The following is a 16,708-nucleotide window of genomic DNA, read 5'->3' on the forward strand; positions in this document are numbered from 1 at the left end:
TCGTGGGATTTGGTTGTGGTATTAGAGGCTCTCTGTAAAGCTCCATTCGAGCCAATTCAAGATATTTCAGATAGACATCTGACCCTTAAGACTGCCTTGTTACTGGCATTACGTCTCTAAAGAGAGTTGGAGACCTTCAGGCCCTCTCGGTGGCCCCTAACTACTTAGACTTTGCCCATGGTATGGCCAAAGCATTCTTATACCCTCGAGCGGGTTATGTTCCTAAAGTTCCCTCTGTTACACCACAACCTATTGTACTACAGGCCTTCTGCCCTCCTCCCTTTCGGGAGCCAGACCAGGTGGACACATCCTTCCACAGAGCTGCCCTGTGGAGAAAATCTGACCAATTGCTTGTTTGCTACGGTACTCCTAAAAAGGGTTCCCCTGCCTCTAAGCAGACCCTTAGTCATTGGATAGTCGAGGCTATCAATGTCTCCTATGAGTCCTCTGGTCTTCCCCTTCCTTTGGGAGCCAAGGCTCACTCTACATGGAGTATGGCTGCCTCTAAGGCCTTTCTAGCAGGTGTGTCCCTCTTGGACATCTGCAACGCTGCGGGATGGTCCACGCCCTCTACATTTGCCAGATTTTATAATCTTGATATGCGAGCTGCTCCTGGCTCTTCTGTCCTCTTGCCTTAGCTGTGTTCTTCGGATACACACTAGGCAGGGGATTGATAGTCTGGCAGCGTTGGCACATCGTTCCCCAAAGCGTTCGACGCAGCTCGAGTTCCTGAAGAGGAACGTTTCTAGGTTACGAATGTAACCCTAGTTCCTCGAAGGAACGAGACGCTGCGTCGCAGAGCCATACTCCCGGGACCCCTGCTGGTGCTTGCTTCCCTACTCGAAGCTGAAGCCAGCTGCGTGGCACGTGCCTTCATAGCTTCCTGGTTGCTACGTCACCCCGCCTGTGACGTCACGCTCTTCCATTGGACAGATTGCACATGATATTCAGAGTCGATCTTGCCAAAGGCGTTTCCCAAAGCGTTCGACGCAGCATCTCGTTCCTTCGAGGAACTAGGGTTACATCCGTAAACCAGAGAAGTTTTTCAGACAGGTTTAAAACAGATCATCTGTTTAAACAGATCATCTTATCTGTTTAAAACAGTTTAAACAGATAAGATTTTGACGATTTTTGCGGAACTTTATTGACCTTGCACAAAACTCCAGATTGCAGAGATTCCTATTGAAGTGACAGAAATTTAAAGGTACCTGTCAATTTCGGAGATCAACAGGAAATGTGACTACACCTTTAGAGTGACATTTGTGACAGAGCCACTGAATTGTTGACTCAACCAATTTATTGAAAACAGATTCATTAAAGGATGAAACAGCAACTCTGTTGTCCAAAGACAAGGGATAATTAATTCTACTGTGGCTTTGTTTAAACTTTTATTTTAGCTGGAGGAGCAAACACAGACAAGACAAGTAACTGGATACATATGTAACTTTTTTTTAAAAGCAATATCACACTTGCAATCGTACTACAAGCTCTTGGTCTGAATATCGGCAATAACAGACCTCCTGCTCATCAGATTTTGCTAAAACTTAAGCTGGTGATAGTCCATTTTATTTTGTGACATCTGCAGTATAAGGTAGTGAATTTATATCATATAATCCCACTGAGGATCTTTACAAATGAATATTGTAAACAAATGTCCATAGTGTCTCCTGTCTTTTTACTTTGACATTATCCTAAGGGGTAAAGACAACAGGGCACATCAGTATTCCATATAACAAACAGGCACACCCACACACGCACACACACTTCCGTTTTGACATGAGGGCCAGATGTGGAGATGAATTCTAATGAATGTGACTACAGAGTTACAAGGGTAGAGTTGCCTGCATGCATATGTGTATGTTTGAGTAACCACATACTTGTCCCTTGAGCTTAGGGCTTTATAAAAGCTTTGTTTGCGCACACACACACTGAACCACAACAGAAATAGAAGCAAAACACAATGTAGCTGCGTCAACAGAATGTCTCATTATTCTCAATCTGGATGCTTTTTTTGTTCCAAAGTAGTGTGTACATTTGCATCGAAATGAAAAATAAACACAATTATATATGTATACTGTATGCTATTGTTGTTAAGGACTGGGAAAGTTCCTAGTCTTGATTGCTTTGTATGGAATTGTGTTTTAGTAGTAAAATGAATACTGGTGGCATTTATTTGTACATATTTTGTTTATTTTACATATATACGATTGAATATTGCTTTGTGTCGCACAGTTTAATCATATTCACTCTGGAAGCATGCACGTATGTATATTTATAGATATTTTATTTGTGCATTTTAAATATACATGGTTTGAGTGAATATTGCTTAGGTGGTGTGATAAATTTAGAACAAACAGTTCGCTCCCATTTCATTATATTCAGCCTTGCAATTACAAAACACACAACCGGCTTGGTAAAGGGAAACAAGGTTTGACAGCTTTATTCATATAAAATATGTACATTAATATTCATTATCTATGGGAATTTACAAATATATTTATACAAAATCTCCTTGCAAGGGTTTGTCAGGTTGTGAATGATGCTGGGGGAACACACACACACACACACACACACATTCATGCACTCACACAGTTACAAATCCACAGAACACATTTAAATTGCATACATAAATAAATAAAAAACATACAGTATATACAGGAATTACATGACTGCAAACAAATATCTCTACAGCATATTGAACACACACCACACAAAACCCTTAGAAACTTGAATGACATTTTCTTTTTAAAGAGCTGCAATATTTTTCATTGATTCCTCATTTGTTGCTATTGACACAAAGGGGATACAAACAGTAAATTTCCATGCTTAACGAACACATGCAAAACCACAAACAGTTGTATTGAGTCAGACAGGCTTATTTACAAGTCAAACCAAATTAGTCATCACATGCAATATTGGATTAAAGAGGCTCCATTTGCAGCGCTTAGGGTGTGGGTAACCATTTTTTTAGGGAGGGTGCAAATCAAAGCATGTCTTTTAGGCAAATAACCACAAAGTTATAGTTTCAGATCCTTTTTTGTATTTGTATTTGCACTTGTTTTGTTTTTATCCTATGGCTTTTGCTTTTGAAGCCCTAGTCTTTGTAGTATACTCAATTCTAATTAGTTTGTGGAAGCTGATCCCCCACAGGAAATTACTGGGGCTTTAAATATCGTAACGTCAATCAAAATTTGATCTTCAGATTACAGCAGGTCCCCATGTTGAGTTATGAGGCAGCTGACTGGCTCAGGCTGAAACTCGATTCGCAATTAACTGTTCTTTGGTTCGTCTGGTTCTCTGTGTTCCTGAGGAGTCAGTTCTGGTCCAGAATGATTCATTGCAGTGTGGTCTTCAGTGGCGTTCTATCACCGACCTTAGATGGTGTTTCTTAATCCTGGGTTCTGCAAAGGTAAATATACGCTAGAGTCAAGAAAGGAAAAGCAATTTATCTCAATTACATGATTTATTGGTTGACCTGCACATCAAGAGCTGGGGCCACTTGCACATGACATTTGACCTCTCATACAACCCCTGACCTTTTCCTTCCGACAAACAAGAATTACTTTTCAGCTCTCCCTCATTAAGATTTAAGTAATGGGCTGCAGTTCTTTGCTCTGGAGAGGTCAGTGTGGTACAGAAACCGCAAAAGATGTTCAATGGTAAATTGTGAAATAAGTAAGAGCGATGATGCCAAAATAGTATGTGCTGTGGGGGTTACTGTACGCATATGCCATCTTGTAAGTTTAAGTACTTACTGTAGTGCAGGACTGGCTTGCTGTGAGCTGGTGTCTGGAAGGTTCTGGAGGTCGCTGGGCCTTGTCCTGCTGCGGTGATCACCTGCACCTCAAGTCTGTAGAGAGATGCCAACTGAAGACCAGAAACTACCAAGATATTACGCTCCTGTTTGCGAAGAAAGAGAAGATATTTTAGTATATTCAATCTCGAGTCTTAGAAAGAATTCAAATACAATACATTATTGTTCAAAATATTGTTTTGGGATTTAAATGCTCACCAAAGCTGCAATTATTTGATCAAAAACACAGTAACAATAATATTGTGAAATATTATTAATAATTCAAAATAACTATAATTTACTCTAATATGCTGATTTGCTGCTCAAGAAACATTTCTTATACTATCAGTATTGAAAAATGTTGTGCTGCTTCATATTAGTATAGAAACTGATATGTTAAAATCCAAAAGAACATAATTATTTGAAATAAAAATATTTTGTAACATTATAATTGTCTTTATTGTCACTTTTGATCAACTAATGCAACCTTACTGAATAAAATAATTAATATATTTAAAACCAAACTTTTGAATAATAGTCTACATTGTAGAAGAACTCCAGAATAAAAATAGCTACATTGTAAAAGAACTTTTGATATTAATACAATGAATTCAATAAATGTATGGCTTAGTTTCTAAAACAATATATGGAAACCAGAATAGGACAGCATGTTAGTTTAGAATGGTATGAATACAAACAGTATGTTGGTTTGGTGGTCTTACTGCAGGACCAGCACACTAATGCCCATAACGAAAATATATCCCATGCTGGTTAACAGTGTGCAAAACACAACATACTGTATGTTTGTACCAGCCATCATTATTAATGTGACTTACTGGAGGCAGGATCTGAGACTGGGAGATGAGGCTGTTAGGTAGATTATTTCTGCGGCTCTCTGTGATGACCTCTACCCAAGTGACCTGATATCCTGTGACCTGCTGTGGCGGTTGAGGCATGGCCACCACCCAGGAGAACAGACCTGTCACATTCCCCATGTAGATGGAGAACGCTGCTGTCAGGTTCTCTGCCTTGACCAGGACTTTTGGAGGAACCACTGCTGATTAAGAGAACATAAAGAATGATATGAGACATATGAAACCATATACCAGTGATAGATCTAGGGCTTAAATGCATATTAAATGCAAAAAATAATAATAATAATAATAATAATTAATACTAAAATTATTTTGAGATTTCTGGGCATTGAGTTAATTAATTAAATAAATAAATTATATATATATATATATATATATATATATATATATATATATATATATATATATATATATATATGTTACAATGACACTACTGCCTTGATGTCAAAATGGAAACTGAATTGAATTGAATCAAACTGAATTGAATTAAACTGAATGGAACTGAACTGAATCAAATTTTTTTAAAAAAATTCTTGACAAGTTTGACAATCTATTTTAATAAGAAGTTATTATTTGTATGGTTTTTTTGTTTGTTTGTTTTTTACAAAAATGGCTAAAATGTAAGTTATCTCCCAACATATATATAAAATATGATTTGTGTGTGTGTGTGTGTGTGTTTGTTTGTTTGTTTTGTTTTGTTTTTCATTGAATCCTACATGATTACAAAGAGTGCAAGAAGATAAAGATATTTGACAAACTAATTTGTAAAATATTTTTTTGTTTCTTAACTTTAGGCATTCTTACGTGTCATTGACCTTCACACTTTATCCAACATAGATCATAAACAAAGCAGTTTTGTCAATTACGCTAAAGGATTGCACCAATATAGTCATCTTGTTCTCAGAAATGAAATCTCAGAATTACCTGAGACAGTGGAGCAGGGGATGGGTTTGTGACTCTTGCTCTGGATGGTAGCACAGGACGGGGTGTAGAAGGTTGTGCTTTCTGCCTGGGCTTTCCCCTTAGATCCTACGGGCTGGATGACCACCTGATACTTGCAAGAGAACTGAAGTCCAGGAAGGCTGGCGAAATTCTCCTGCTCAGTGACATGAGAAGAGAGCAAAAAGTGAGACATTATTCCAACTCCACCGAGAAGAATTCAAGTAGAAATATGATGACTGATCACCTATCACTACATCCGGCATAGCTGTGGGCCACAAATGGAAAATCTATAGTTCATGTTTTGCATATGTCAGGAAAGATTTATTTTCATGCTGATAAAGATATGCTCCACTTTTTCAATGTCGAAGACTTTAACACAATCTCTCACATTGTAAATTACATAACCACACTGATAAAAAATCTTAACCTAAGGATTTTAAAGTATTTTCTCATATTTCTCTGTGAATTAGTAAAGAAATCTTTCTGTGGATGTGCCTCCAAATGAAAAGAGTTATGCACCGTGTATGATCACTGAACACTCTCCCTGGAAATGAATTGCATGTATGAGCTGTCAGAGTGTGGCCTCGCACCTGAAGAGAGAATAGAAGACACATTCCTGACGGGTTACCTGGGTGATGAGCTTCTCCTGTGCTCTGGATCCATTGTGACTGCAGATTTCCGGAGACCACTGCACACGGTAACGATTCACGCTTGGATCTGTAAAGGAGAGATGGAAAAATATAAAGTGCCAGATTCTGAATGTGATTATGGAGGGCTGTGAATGGGGGACGGGAAGTTTCTTATGTTCCACTGCACTCAAATATGCTGTTCCAGACCGGTTTTTAGTCTGTGTGCTGGTTGGTAAAACGCAAAACTGATGCTTTGCTCTTCTTTGGAACTCTTTCAACTGTATGGACTGGCGGAAATGTTGTATAGGCTGGCCAAATTTGATCTGATACTTAAGTTTATTTATATTAGCAATTTGAAATTGTAATTTACCAAAAACATTTCATTCAAACTTCTTAAGAAAGTCATGATTTGCTCAATCCCATGCCTAATTAATTGTTTTTCTTTATTTTTTGTAACACCAACGAAAATATTTAATTTAATGTCTTTTTTATTAATACAATTAAAGTCATCAGTGATATTTAAGACCCCACTGGCTTTCAATGTGCAAAAACTGTGAAAAATGTCTTCAAATATCTTCTTTTGTGTTCCACAGACGAAAGAAAGTCTTGGTTTGAAACAACAAGAGTAATCCTAAATGATGATAGAATGTTCATTTCAGTATGAACTATCCCGTTCAAAACATCAGAACATTTTTGATAAACATTTTAAAACATGTATGATCATTAATCAATTCATTGCATTATGAAACTTTTTCTAAATCTCCGTTTCAGTAAACGAACAGTTAAATATTCTCTGACAAACATCTGTAATGATCTATTCAAACAGTGCTCAGTGATACGCCCTGTAGAGATCCATGCTTTATATTCATCCAGAAAATATGCAAAACAACGCAAAATATGCAACGCAAAGCAATCTTGATAATGTGCCTGACAGATCGGTATGAGATAAATCCGCTGGACATCCATTAGAGAGATTAAAGGATTTGACATGAGGCCAGTGTGACTCTTAAATTATTGAAATTCAAAACAGAGGTCAATGACAATATTTCAAGCACCATTTTACATGGCTTGGTATGACTAAAATGTTTTCGTTTCTATGACAGTTTTCATTCGTGAGTTTTAATGTGGGATTATCTCATCACTCATTGACGGAACGAAATTGTTTAAATGTAATTTGCAGCATGCGAAGTTAGGTTGAGACATGCCTCATCGGCTCATGTTAGCACACAAACGGCTCCACGCTTATTTCAAGAGTGATTCTTATCACAAACAAAGAGCTATTGTTCTTCATTTAATTACGTATAATTCTGATTCTTAACTCTTTAATAAGCGCTATGTTTACATAATTACGTAGCATAGCTTTGAGGAAGGAAGACAGGAACAGGAACAGGACTGATTTACAGATGAAAGACGTGGTCTATTGCATATGTCACACAGTACCTTTCTTTTTCCAGTAGACCCGGACCTGAAGCTGTCCATCTTGATAGAAGGGAGTGCCCACGTCTAATAGATCTGACTGGGGTTTTATAAAGACCGGGCTGTCTGTGGGTTCCAAATCTGTATGACATCAAATATGAAGAAAAAGTATAACGTTACAAATGGAAAACATTTACAGCTGTTTTCACTGTATTTCACAACAACCAAAGGAGAGCTGTTATGTATCAAGCAAAAAATGTACAGCAATTAAATAGTTTGGTACCGGATTGTCTTTGGCTTGTAGTAAACTGAAAAATGGCCTTGGAGCTCTTGAGAGGGACCTGACCCCAGTATGAGACCGCCTGCAACTCCACAGTGTAACTCCTGTTCTCGCTCAAGTCATCAAGCTCAGCATAGGTAGAGTCCTGCACACACACACACACACACACACACACACACACACACACAACCCACAGGAAAGGATTAGTATGGTCACAGCAATCCAAATCCAAAACAAAAGAAAGAGAGAATGAATGGAAATGGAAGGTAGATCCATGTAGAATTTTTAACTAGCCAATAATCTCATTTTAGGTGGAGGGACATACAGAACAGCAACTTAAGCATGCCAAAAATATTTTATTTGTTAATCCTTGGTGAACCCCGATCATAAAAAGTGCATGCAAAGTACATGCTCTTCTGGAGCAGATCCAGAATCAACTTCAGCCGGTTTAATGGCGAACACTGGGAGCAATTTACTGATTTTAGTCACCAGAGATCTTCGGACTACATTTGCACGTGAGATAAGGGCATATTAATCAAATAAACATACTGACAAGAGAAAAGAGAAAACCTCTTATCGCTTATTGGTCTGCCTGGATAATTTCAGAAGCTTTAATACGCCATCTGAAAGTATCCCTGTTGAGAAATCCAGCATATGCTGGTTAAGTATGTTTCAAAGCATGGTTGATGGTTTGAGAGGGTTTGGTCCTTAGCTGGTTCAAGCTGATTATGTGCTTAGGACCAGCTAAGGACCAGCTTAAACCAGCTCAAACCAGCAGCCATGCTTCGAAACATACCTAACCAGCATATGCTGTTTTCTTCAACTGGGATAACTGACCCTAAACACAAAGTTAGGTCAAATAAAAGAAAACTGCTTAAAAATGAATGTTCCAAAAGGAATGGTTGCAGTGATTCCATAGAAGAATCCAAAGAACCTTTCAGTGAACAGCTCTTTGAAAGAAAAAAAAATTATAATTTATTTATTTTAATTTATGGGCCCGCTGCACAGTCAAATTCTGGCAGCATCAAATGAGCATTAATGTGTCAGATTAATGTAGTAAGTTTTCAGTGGAAACTATTATTATTCTAACATAAGAATATTCTTTCCAAAAAGAAACATGCTGATCTCAAATATACTCTAATGTTAGTGTATAATGTGCAACTTTTGTAATAAAACTATTCATGCCAATTAAAAGAATCTTCCAAATCAACCCACAGGGGGGTTGCTTTAGTCCAATATATGATATCTAATACAGTAGTTGAGTTACAGTTTAATATTAACAATACTATTAAACACATAAATCAGAAATAGAGTACGCCAGAAAAGAACTGTGGAGCTATCAGTATTTCTTGCAATCTTAAAACCATTGTGCACTACAATAATCTGTTTAAAATCAATGTATTACAAATCTATCATCTTGCAGGGCCAAACAGTAAAAGGAGGGTGGTTTACATTTGTCCGTATTCACTCAGCAGCTATTTAAAAAATGTCATTTTCGGAGGAAATTTCCATGTCCCTCAACTGACAGAGCCCTCAAATGCAAATATGAATCAACTGCCATCTCTTGGGATTCCTGAAGAAGGAAAAAAATAAACTCTTCAACATGATCTCACTGAAAGAAAAACAATTCAGCTGTTATTGAGAGATTTCCTTTTCTCAAGCACAACTAGAATTGATATGCTGTTTTTGGCTGTATATCAAATGGCGCCCAGAAATGTTTGCATGTGCCAAGAGTGGTGATGCAATTCTGTACCACCCTAGTTTGCTGTCTGAAACCCTTGAAAATAGGGCTTGGTGTGATCAAAGGCCCAATCCTGAGTTGTTTATCTTGCACTTATTTGCACTAAGATTTCTAATTTGTTGTGGCTTGCTGAAAGAAGGGGCTGGGAAGCTTAACCCTTGAGGGGTTTTGGGAACAAACCAATATATCAGAAAATGAAAGCGTTAAATGTCGAGCGAAAAAGCCAATGGCCAGAGAGGGAGTGTGTGGGCAGAGCAGATGAATTACCCCATTTGTAGTCTGCCTCCTCTTGAGTTTGGATGGCACAGTATGGTCAGAATAGCTCCAGGAGAGTTTGTAGTGGTTAACAGGGATGTCTAAATCTGCAGACATGATCCAACTGAGGCGGACAGACACAGAGCGATCTGCACCAAAGGTCATGTCACTGACATGAAGTTCAGACGGTGCCACGGGAGGGGCAGGATCTGAGAGATGGTGAAATAACGGGGAATAAAAATTGGCAAACCGTTAAAATGCAGGCATTTCAGATAATAATATAAAATCTAAATAACATGAGAAAGGATAACATGCATTATATAAATGATTATTGTTATTTATTATGCTAAAACAGATCCTAATAGAATGCAATTAGATTACAGTTTTTTTGTTTTCACCTTTAGAGGATCTGAAGTGTCTGCTGGGTGTGGTGTATCCTCTGGTCCCGTGAACATTAACCGCTGCCACTCTGAACTGGTACCAGCGACCGGGCCGAATGTCCGTCAGCCACACACGCTCTTCTGATGTCTACAGTACACAAACACAGATCAGTGATATAAATGACTGAAGGAAATTCAATTAAAAAAATGACAGAATAGATACTGAAGTAGCGCAAGGATCCTAAGGGAAGTATTAGCATAAAATTTTATGCTTGGCATACTAATGTATTTATATATGTTGTTATGGTAAATATTTGTATTATTAATTATTTTAAATATATATTTACATGTAATAAATTAATTGTAATTGTATGTGATGTGTTTTTTGTTTAATGCATATTTTTCATTGTTCAAAAAGAAACCAACATTTTCAAATCCCTTGCAGTAAGATAGTGGACCTCCTAGCAACCTTTATTGAAGACCGTGTAACACACACACACACACACACACACACACTTACTCTAGCCACCACTTCCCACTCAGTTGCTCCATCCTCACTCGGGTGGATGCCGTAGTTCCACCTCCTCTGCAGAACATTTAGCACCGGCTCCGCTGACACATTGAACTTGGAGGACCAGTGCACTTCCAACACTCCAGACTCCAGCTCCTCAAACACCAGCTCCTTCCTGGGCTTCAGAGGAGCACCTGAAGGTAAAGAAGAACAGCAAATCTCAATCTGAGAAAGAACTGGATATGCCTTTATTCATACACTCTTTAGTCTTCAAAACAAATATGCTTGTTGTTTACTATCTGCTGTGACCATTAGGATATATGGCACATGATAATCCAATCTGCACGTTTTCCAAAACTTTGATTATGGTTATTTTCAGCACATTTCTTACATTCAACACTTTTGTTCAATTTGTAAGAACAATGAAACATCAGATGTTAAGAGTTATCAATGGTTCTGAAAGTTTTTGACTCCATTTTAGACTTCATTTGGATTACTTGTGGTTTATTGTGATGCTTTTATCAGATGTTTGGACTTTCATTCTGACGGCACCCATTCTCTACACAGGACCTATTTATGTGAGCAATTTCTCCAAATCTGTTTCAGAAGAAATAAAGTAATCTACATCTTAGATGGTCCAATAGTGATAACATTTTCAGCCAATGTAAATCTTTGTGTTCCTGTAACAGCTATTCACTCCAGATAACAGGATAAAATGCAAAAAGGTACACGTTTAATGGTATCGTCCACAGCTGAGGTTAAAATTGAAGTGATAACTGGGTTCAGTCAGCAATCTATAATCAGGCTCAGTAGCAGTTCTTACCCCTGTAGAGGTTCTTAGGGGACTGGCATGTGTGTCCACAGCCATTTGGGCAGCATTTCTTCTGGGATGAACACTCTCCGTCTTCCTCACATCCCTCCACACAGGCAGCTGCAAAGCCACTGGCTCTCTCCGGCGCAGGACAGTCACCCTGTTTCACCACCATCACTGATCGCAGGAACTCACAGCTCGTCACACACTCGCCATGACGCTTGGGAAATGCGTGCTGAGGAGATGTCATGGTGTAAAGAACTAAACTTTAACACGTGTATATCACAGTCTTACAACCACACAAATTCATTTATGTGACATTAATTTGTCTATGGGTTTTGGATTCTGCACAGTTTGAGTTCCATTCAGTTGCACCATATGCATGTATGTATGTATTTTTACATATAACCTGTGTTTAACTTATATTATATTATTGCAGATAATATAATATAATATAATATAATATAATATAATATAATATAATATAATATAATATAATATAATATAATATAATATAATATAATATAATATAATTCATCCATTCAATTATTTTCCAAACAGCTTGTTCTATGTAGGGCCGTAGAGATTCTGGAGCCTATCCCATCTTATATTAGAAATGTAATTATTTAAAATTATATTACTGAGAAATAAATATGCTGTTTAAATCTATTTATAAGGTGTATTGTTTTTCAGCTTTGGGAATGGATTTTCTCGTTTTTGGCACTTTGTTCAACACAAGATGATTACAGGATTTACATGTGTTGTGAATGAATGGATTTCATGTTGCTTAATCTTATACAAGTCTAAAATGATGGATGAAGGTCCTGATCAATACTGGCAAATGAAAGAACTGATATACATTGTTTTAAGTCCCCATTGCCCTCAACAGTGCATTCATGGCCAGAGAAACAGGAAAAGCTAGATGTTACTAAGCCAAGAGTTTTAAATTGCAGAGAAACGCCACAGTAACAGGACTCAAGAACAAAGAGAAAAGAAGATCAGAGCAAAACATTCTCATGTTGAACAATGGGTGACCACTTAAACAGTAGCCAAGTCTGTCAGGAAAAACAAAGGAGGATTAACATTTACAACACCAAGATCAGCCATTTTTATCTGATTTGTTTTTATATATTGAGAGCACATCCCAGAAACTACTAAATCTGTTAAGAATGCTGCGGTCTGTACCTCACATAAATCTCGACAAGGTCCGTCTTTCAACTCCCAGGAGTCTTTGCATGGCTCCAGGCACTGTGAACAGACAGCAGAGATCTGAGTATCAGGAAGCAGTTTCGAATCACTCTGGTATTATTCTTTTTTTCATACAATCACAGTCAAATAAGTTAAAGTCCAAAACATTTCCTTTGTGTATGGGCATCGCAATATACCGCTTGTGACAATAACCATGATATTTGCTAAATGAAACATTGATATCATGGTAATATTTCACACTAATACCATAAATAAACCATCACTTGTAATTGGTTGACACTCAGAAATAAGAAATAGATGTGATGTGTAGTTACAACTGCCACACAAAATTATGTTGGAAGAGATGACAAAAAACACATCTGACAAAAGTTAGCTTGCCAGTATGGGAGCTAAAGATGAATTTGACTAACAGCATAATGCATATTTTCCCAAAAGAACCATAGATATCGCAATAACATCGTAATCTTGAACTCTTTTGGCTGTGCTGATTGTGTAGTGAAAATCTGACATTCGTTGCCGCTGATCTGAAGAGCTATGGTGATGCGCAGTCAGCAAATCATTCACAGGTGAGAATATCTTATTTCACTTTTTGTTGTTTTTGATCATACATCATTCGTAGGTGTTTGAAATCTGTCATTACCTTCTCAGCAACTTGGAAGTGTCGGCAGAGAGATCCCTGAACGTTTTCCGATCACTGACATTTGCATTCAGCTTTTAAACAACATGCCAAAATTCTTTCATTTCGATGTCTACACCTGCCTCTCTCCCTTGCGCTCTCTCTCTCTCCTTCTCCTTCACTCTCTCTCTCATCTTCTATTCTCCTTTCCCTAAAATTGACACTCCACTTCCTGCATGAGTGAGCGTGGCTGCCTCTGGGGAATTCACATTTCCAATTTCATGCCACGATGAGACACAGCGGTCACTATGGTGCTGCGGCTAAACATTGCTCTGCAGGAGCATGCTGGGAACGAGATGTGAACATTACACATTATGCTGATCTAGTAGCCGTCTTTACTCCGATGCTCACATTTTCGGAACAGCATGAATGGACCTTTACCACCACCATGGGAAAACATACACTTCCTTCCAAAGGGAAAAAATTTGCAGACGTCAGTTAGAGAGAGTTTCACATTAAACTGCTTGTTAATCCAGGGATTTAGTATCAGGAGGAAACGATAAGGTGTGTGCGTGCCTGTGTAAATTGTTAATATATGTGTGTTTGTGTCAGAGGGAACCGACATTATCCTGGGGCAATGTTTCTGAGTGAGAATGAGAGTGGGAAACACATTTATCTGGGAGGGCAGTAAAAATGCACACCTTTTAAAGAGGGCTCGGGCTCGGGTGGCGCGGTCATCGGAAACTATGAATAATGGGAGAGGCACAGGGGCGGTTAGAGGCGGCAGAGGAGGCAGTTTTATGGAGCTCAGAGCGGCCAGAGCCCTGCTGAGATCGCCTGGAGCTTGTGTGCTCCAACACACGAAACGCTGTCTCAGAGTCGCCTGTGCAGCTGAGAGAATTCAAGCTTTGCCTGCTTCTGTTTCCCATGCGTGCAAACATCAATTCATCGTGTACACCACATTATGCCACATGAAATAAAACAATGACATTTCAAGCATTGCATAATTAAAGTTTAATTTACAGTCTAGACTTTATGCAGCACTAACGTTTCCTGCTTGTTTATCATTTGCAATAAGTGTAAAACACAAGCCAATTAGTATGAAATGATTGGAGTTACAGAGATCAGTGACCCTTATTTTTTATCATTATTAAATTAATGAATACTCAGTAAAACATTTAGATTTAGCTGTAATTTATACTACTGAATGAGAACAAGTGAATTAAACTGATTTCAAATCATGACACTGTATTGTTTCCTGTAAAGCTTCTTTATACTTGATATTGAAGTTGCAATTACAACCAATTTATTTTCCCCAATATTATAATAATTAAGAGTAAATATAATAATAAAGAAAACTGTCTCATTAAAGGAATTAAATTACTGAAAAGAAAACCTTATTAAGTAGTTTAGAGCCTCATAACTTTGTGTAAATGTCAGTAGGTCTCTTTAAAATATCAATATAATAGTTTGACCTTTTTATTGCGAAGCAAAGTTAGCCAAGACTAATTTCATAAAGTATTTTTTTAAATAACCTTTTAAGATGTGTGCATCTTATTTAGTTTATTAGCGTAATGTTTTTAACAATTGTTTTAACTATTTTTTTTATTTTTTTTTTACCATATGAAATCAACATAAATACTAAGATAATTATGATGATGATGATGATTATCCCTTTTCTTTATCCTGGACATGTTATCTGATCCACACATAAATTATTAACACTATTTTTAAACTTTATTTATACTTCTATCAGATAAAAACTGTTGAGTCTTATTCATTACACTGATTCTGCAGCACCATATGCAATATATAATGCAGTCTTTGATAAACATCTACGTCTCCTCGCCCAATACTCAGCAGGTATTGCGTTTTTGTGCAATGCTGATGTCAATGCAGGAAAATGACCTCCTACCCACACACTTTATAATTGATCAGATATTATACATACCTCATATGACAAGTAGATTGATTGGCCTCTTTATAAACTACAATCTCATTCACCCTCACCCTTAAACCTAAACCACTGTAAACAATAGCTTGTTCTGAGGAACGCCACATTCACAACCCTAGTCTCATTTATCAGTCTCTCAAATACAGCACTCAATGGCTCATTCCCTTTGTGTAGTGGCCCTGTATGATGCATTGCATGTTGGTGGAAAAAGCACAGCACAGATCTAAGCTATAAATCACTTAAAGTATTCCAATCCTGCTATGCTGGGTTTAAATCGCTTTCACCTTTCTACCTCCTTTTGGCTTGTTCCAAACCCACTACGCTTTTGTCCACGAGGCACCTGTAATCTCCATGAAAGCGTTCGCTCCCAGTGTCTTTAATTGTACCCCAGCGCCAGTTAGTTTTCCGCCCCATTTCAGTCTCAATTCAAGCATTCCCTTCAAAATAAAGGTTATTAAGGGGCTGCGGACATAGACATGTAGCTGAGGAGAAGCCTTGGGTGAGTTCCAGTTCAGCTGAGATGCATTGCCCTTGAAAAAAAACTAAACCAAGTTTTGTACTTTTTAGCATTAGGTGAAAAATAAGACCCGTCTCTTTTGAATAAAATGGTCAAATCTGACATGGCGATGCTTGCTTTGGGTGTTTAATGCTAGGATGGAATGTGAAAATCCCAGCCATGTCTGTGGCAATCATTCGGTCAAATTGCAGTTACAAAAGAAGGTTCCAGTCCTTGTTTAAACCAGCACTGAGACGCTCACTTTGCCAGCCTCAGCAAATTATGTAGAGCAACTGTAATTGAAATCTTGCCCATGTCATGAAAATAGCTTGCACTCTCGGCTGCAGCATTAATACTTGAACCAGCGATAAAAATGGAGGGTAAGAGAATTGTCAAGGCAAACTAATTATTTCGGTGGCATTTGAATCTAAAATGCCTAAAGGCCACTTGATGCAGGAAGCATAATAACTTTCAAGAGCAGATCTTCGATTTGAGGGCCGTCTGTGTACTTTAACATTTGTCATTTGAAATGGAGGAATTGTTGTATGTAGTTATAGCATATTAATGGCTTTGAAGAGTACTTCAGCAGAGAGGTAGCCAAGTGCTGTCTGAGTATAGTTATTATAATTCAAAAGCTGATGAGAGGAGAATACTAGGTTGACGGTCCATTCTAGGCAAGAAGCAAGATAATGAACTAGCTTCTGAGCAGGAACATCTAACGTCTGAGGCAGGATTTTGAAGCACATTTCTAGTTTGTAAATACTCTATTAGGAGTACTAATGCTTGATGGTGTACACAGA

At 37.9% G+C, this 16,708-nt stretch overlaps 1 protein-coding gene across 1 annotated transcript in view; it reads right to left on the bottom strand.

Annotated features, from left to right (window-relative positions):
• Positions 1–2,414: 2,414 nt before the first annotated feature.
• Positions 2,415–16,708, bottom strand: part of LOC128019375 (anosmin-1-like) — a 29,185-nt gene continuing 14,891 nt past the window's right edge. Inside the window, exons 2-13 of the mRNA XM_052605339.1 lie at positions 12,819–12,881; positions 11,646–11,868; positions 10,832–11,016; positions 10,330–10,459; positions 9,944–10,140; positions 7,939–8,080; positions 7,680–7,796; positions 6,239–6,327; positions 5,593–5,764; positions 4,630–4,847; positions 3,756–3,900; positions 2,415–3,401 (exon numbers count right to left, since the gene is read on the bottom strand). Coding sequence (XP_052461299.1) covers positions 3,352–3,401; positions 3,756–3,900; positions 4,630–4,847; positions 5,593–5,764; positions 6,239–6,327; positions 7,680–7,796; positions 7,939–8,080; positions 9,944–10,140; positions 10,330–10,459; positions 10,832–11,016; positions 11,646–11,808 — 1,608 coding nt within the window. The 5' untranslated portion in view covers positions 11,809–11,868; positions 12,819–12,881 and the 3' untranslated portion in view covers positions 2,415–3,351. The remainder of the gene's footprint in view (positions 3,402–3,755; positions 3,901–4,629; positions 4,848–5,592; positions 5,765–6,238; positions 6,328–7,679; positions 7,797–7,938; positions 8,081–9,943; positions 10,141–10,329; positions 10,460–10,831; positions 11,017–11,645; positions 11,869–12,818; positions 12,882–16,708) is intronic.

This window comes from Carassius gibelio, chromosome A9 (assembly GCF_023724105.1).
Source record: "Carassius gibelio isolate Cgi1373 ecotype wild population from Czech Republic chromosome A9, carGib1.2-hapl.c, whole genome shotgun sequence".
NCBI lineage: Eukaryota > Metazoa > Chordata > Actinopteri > Cypriniformes > Cyprinidae > Carassius > Carassius gibelio.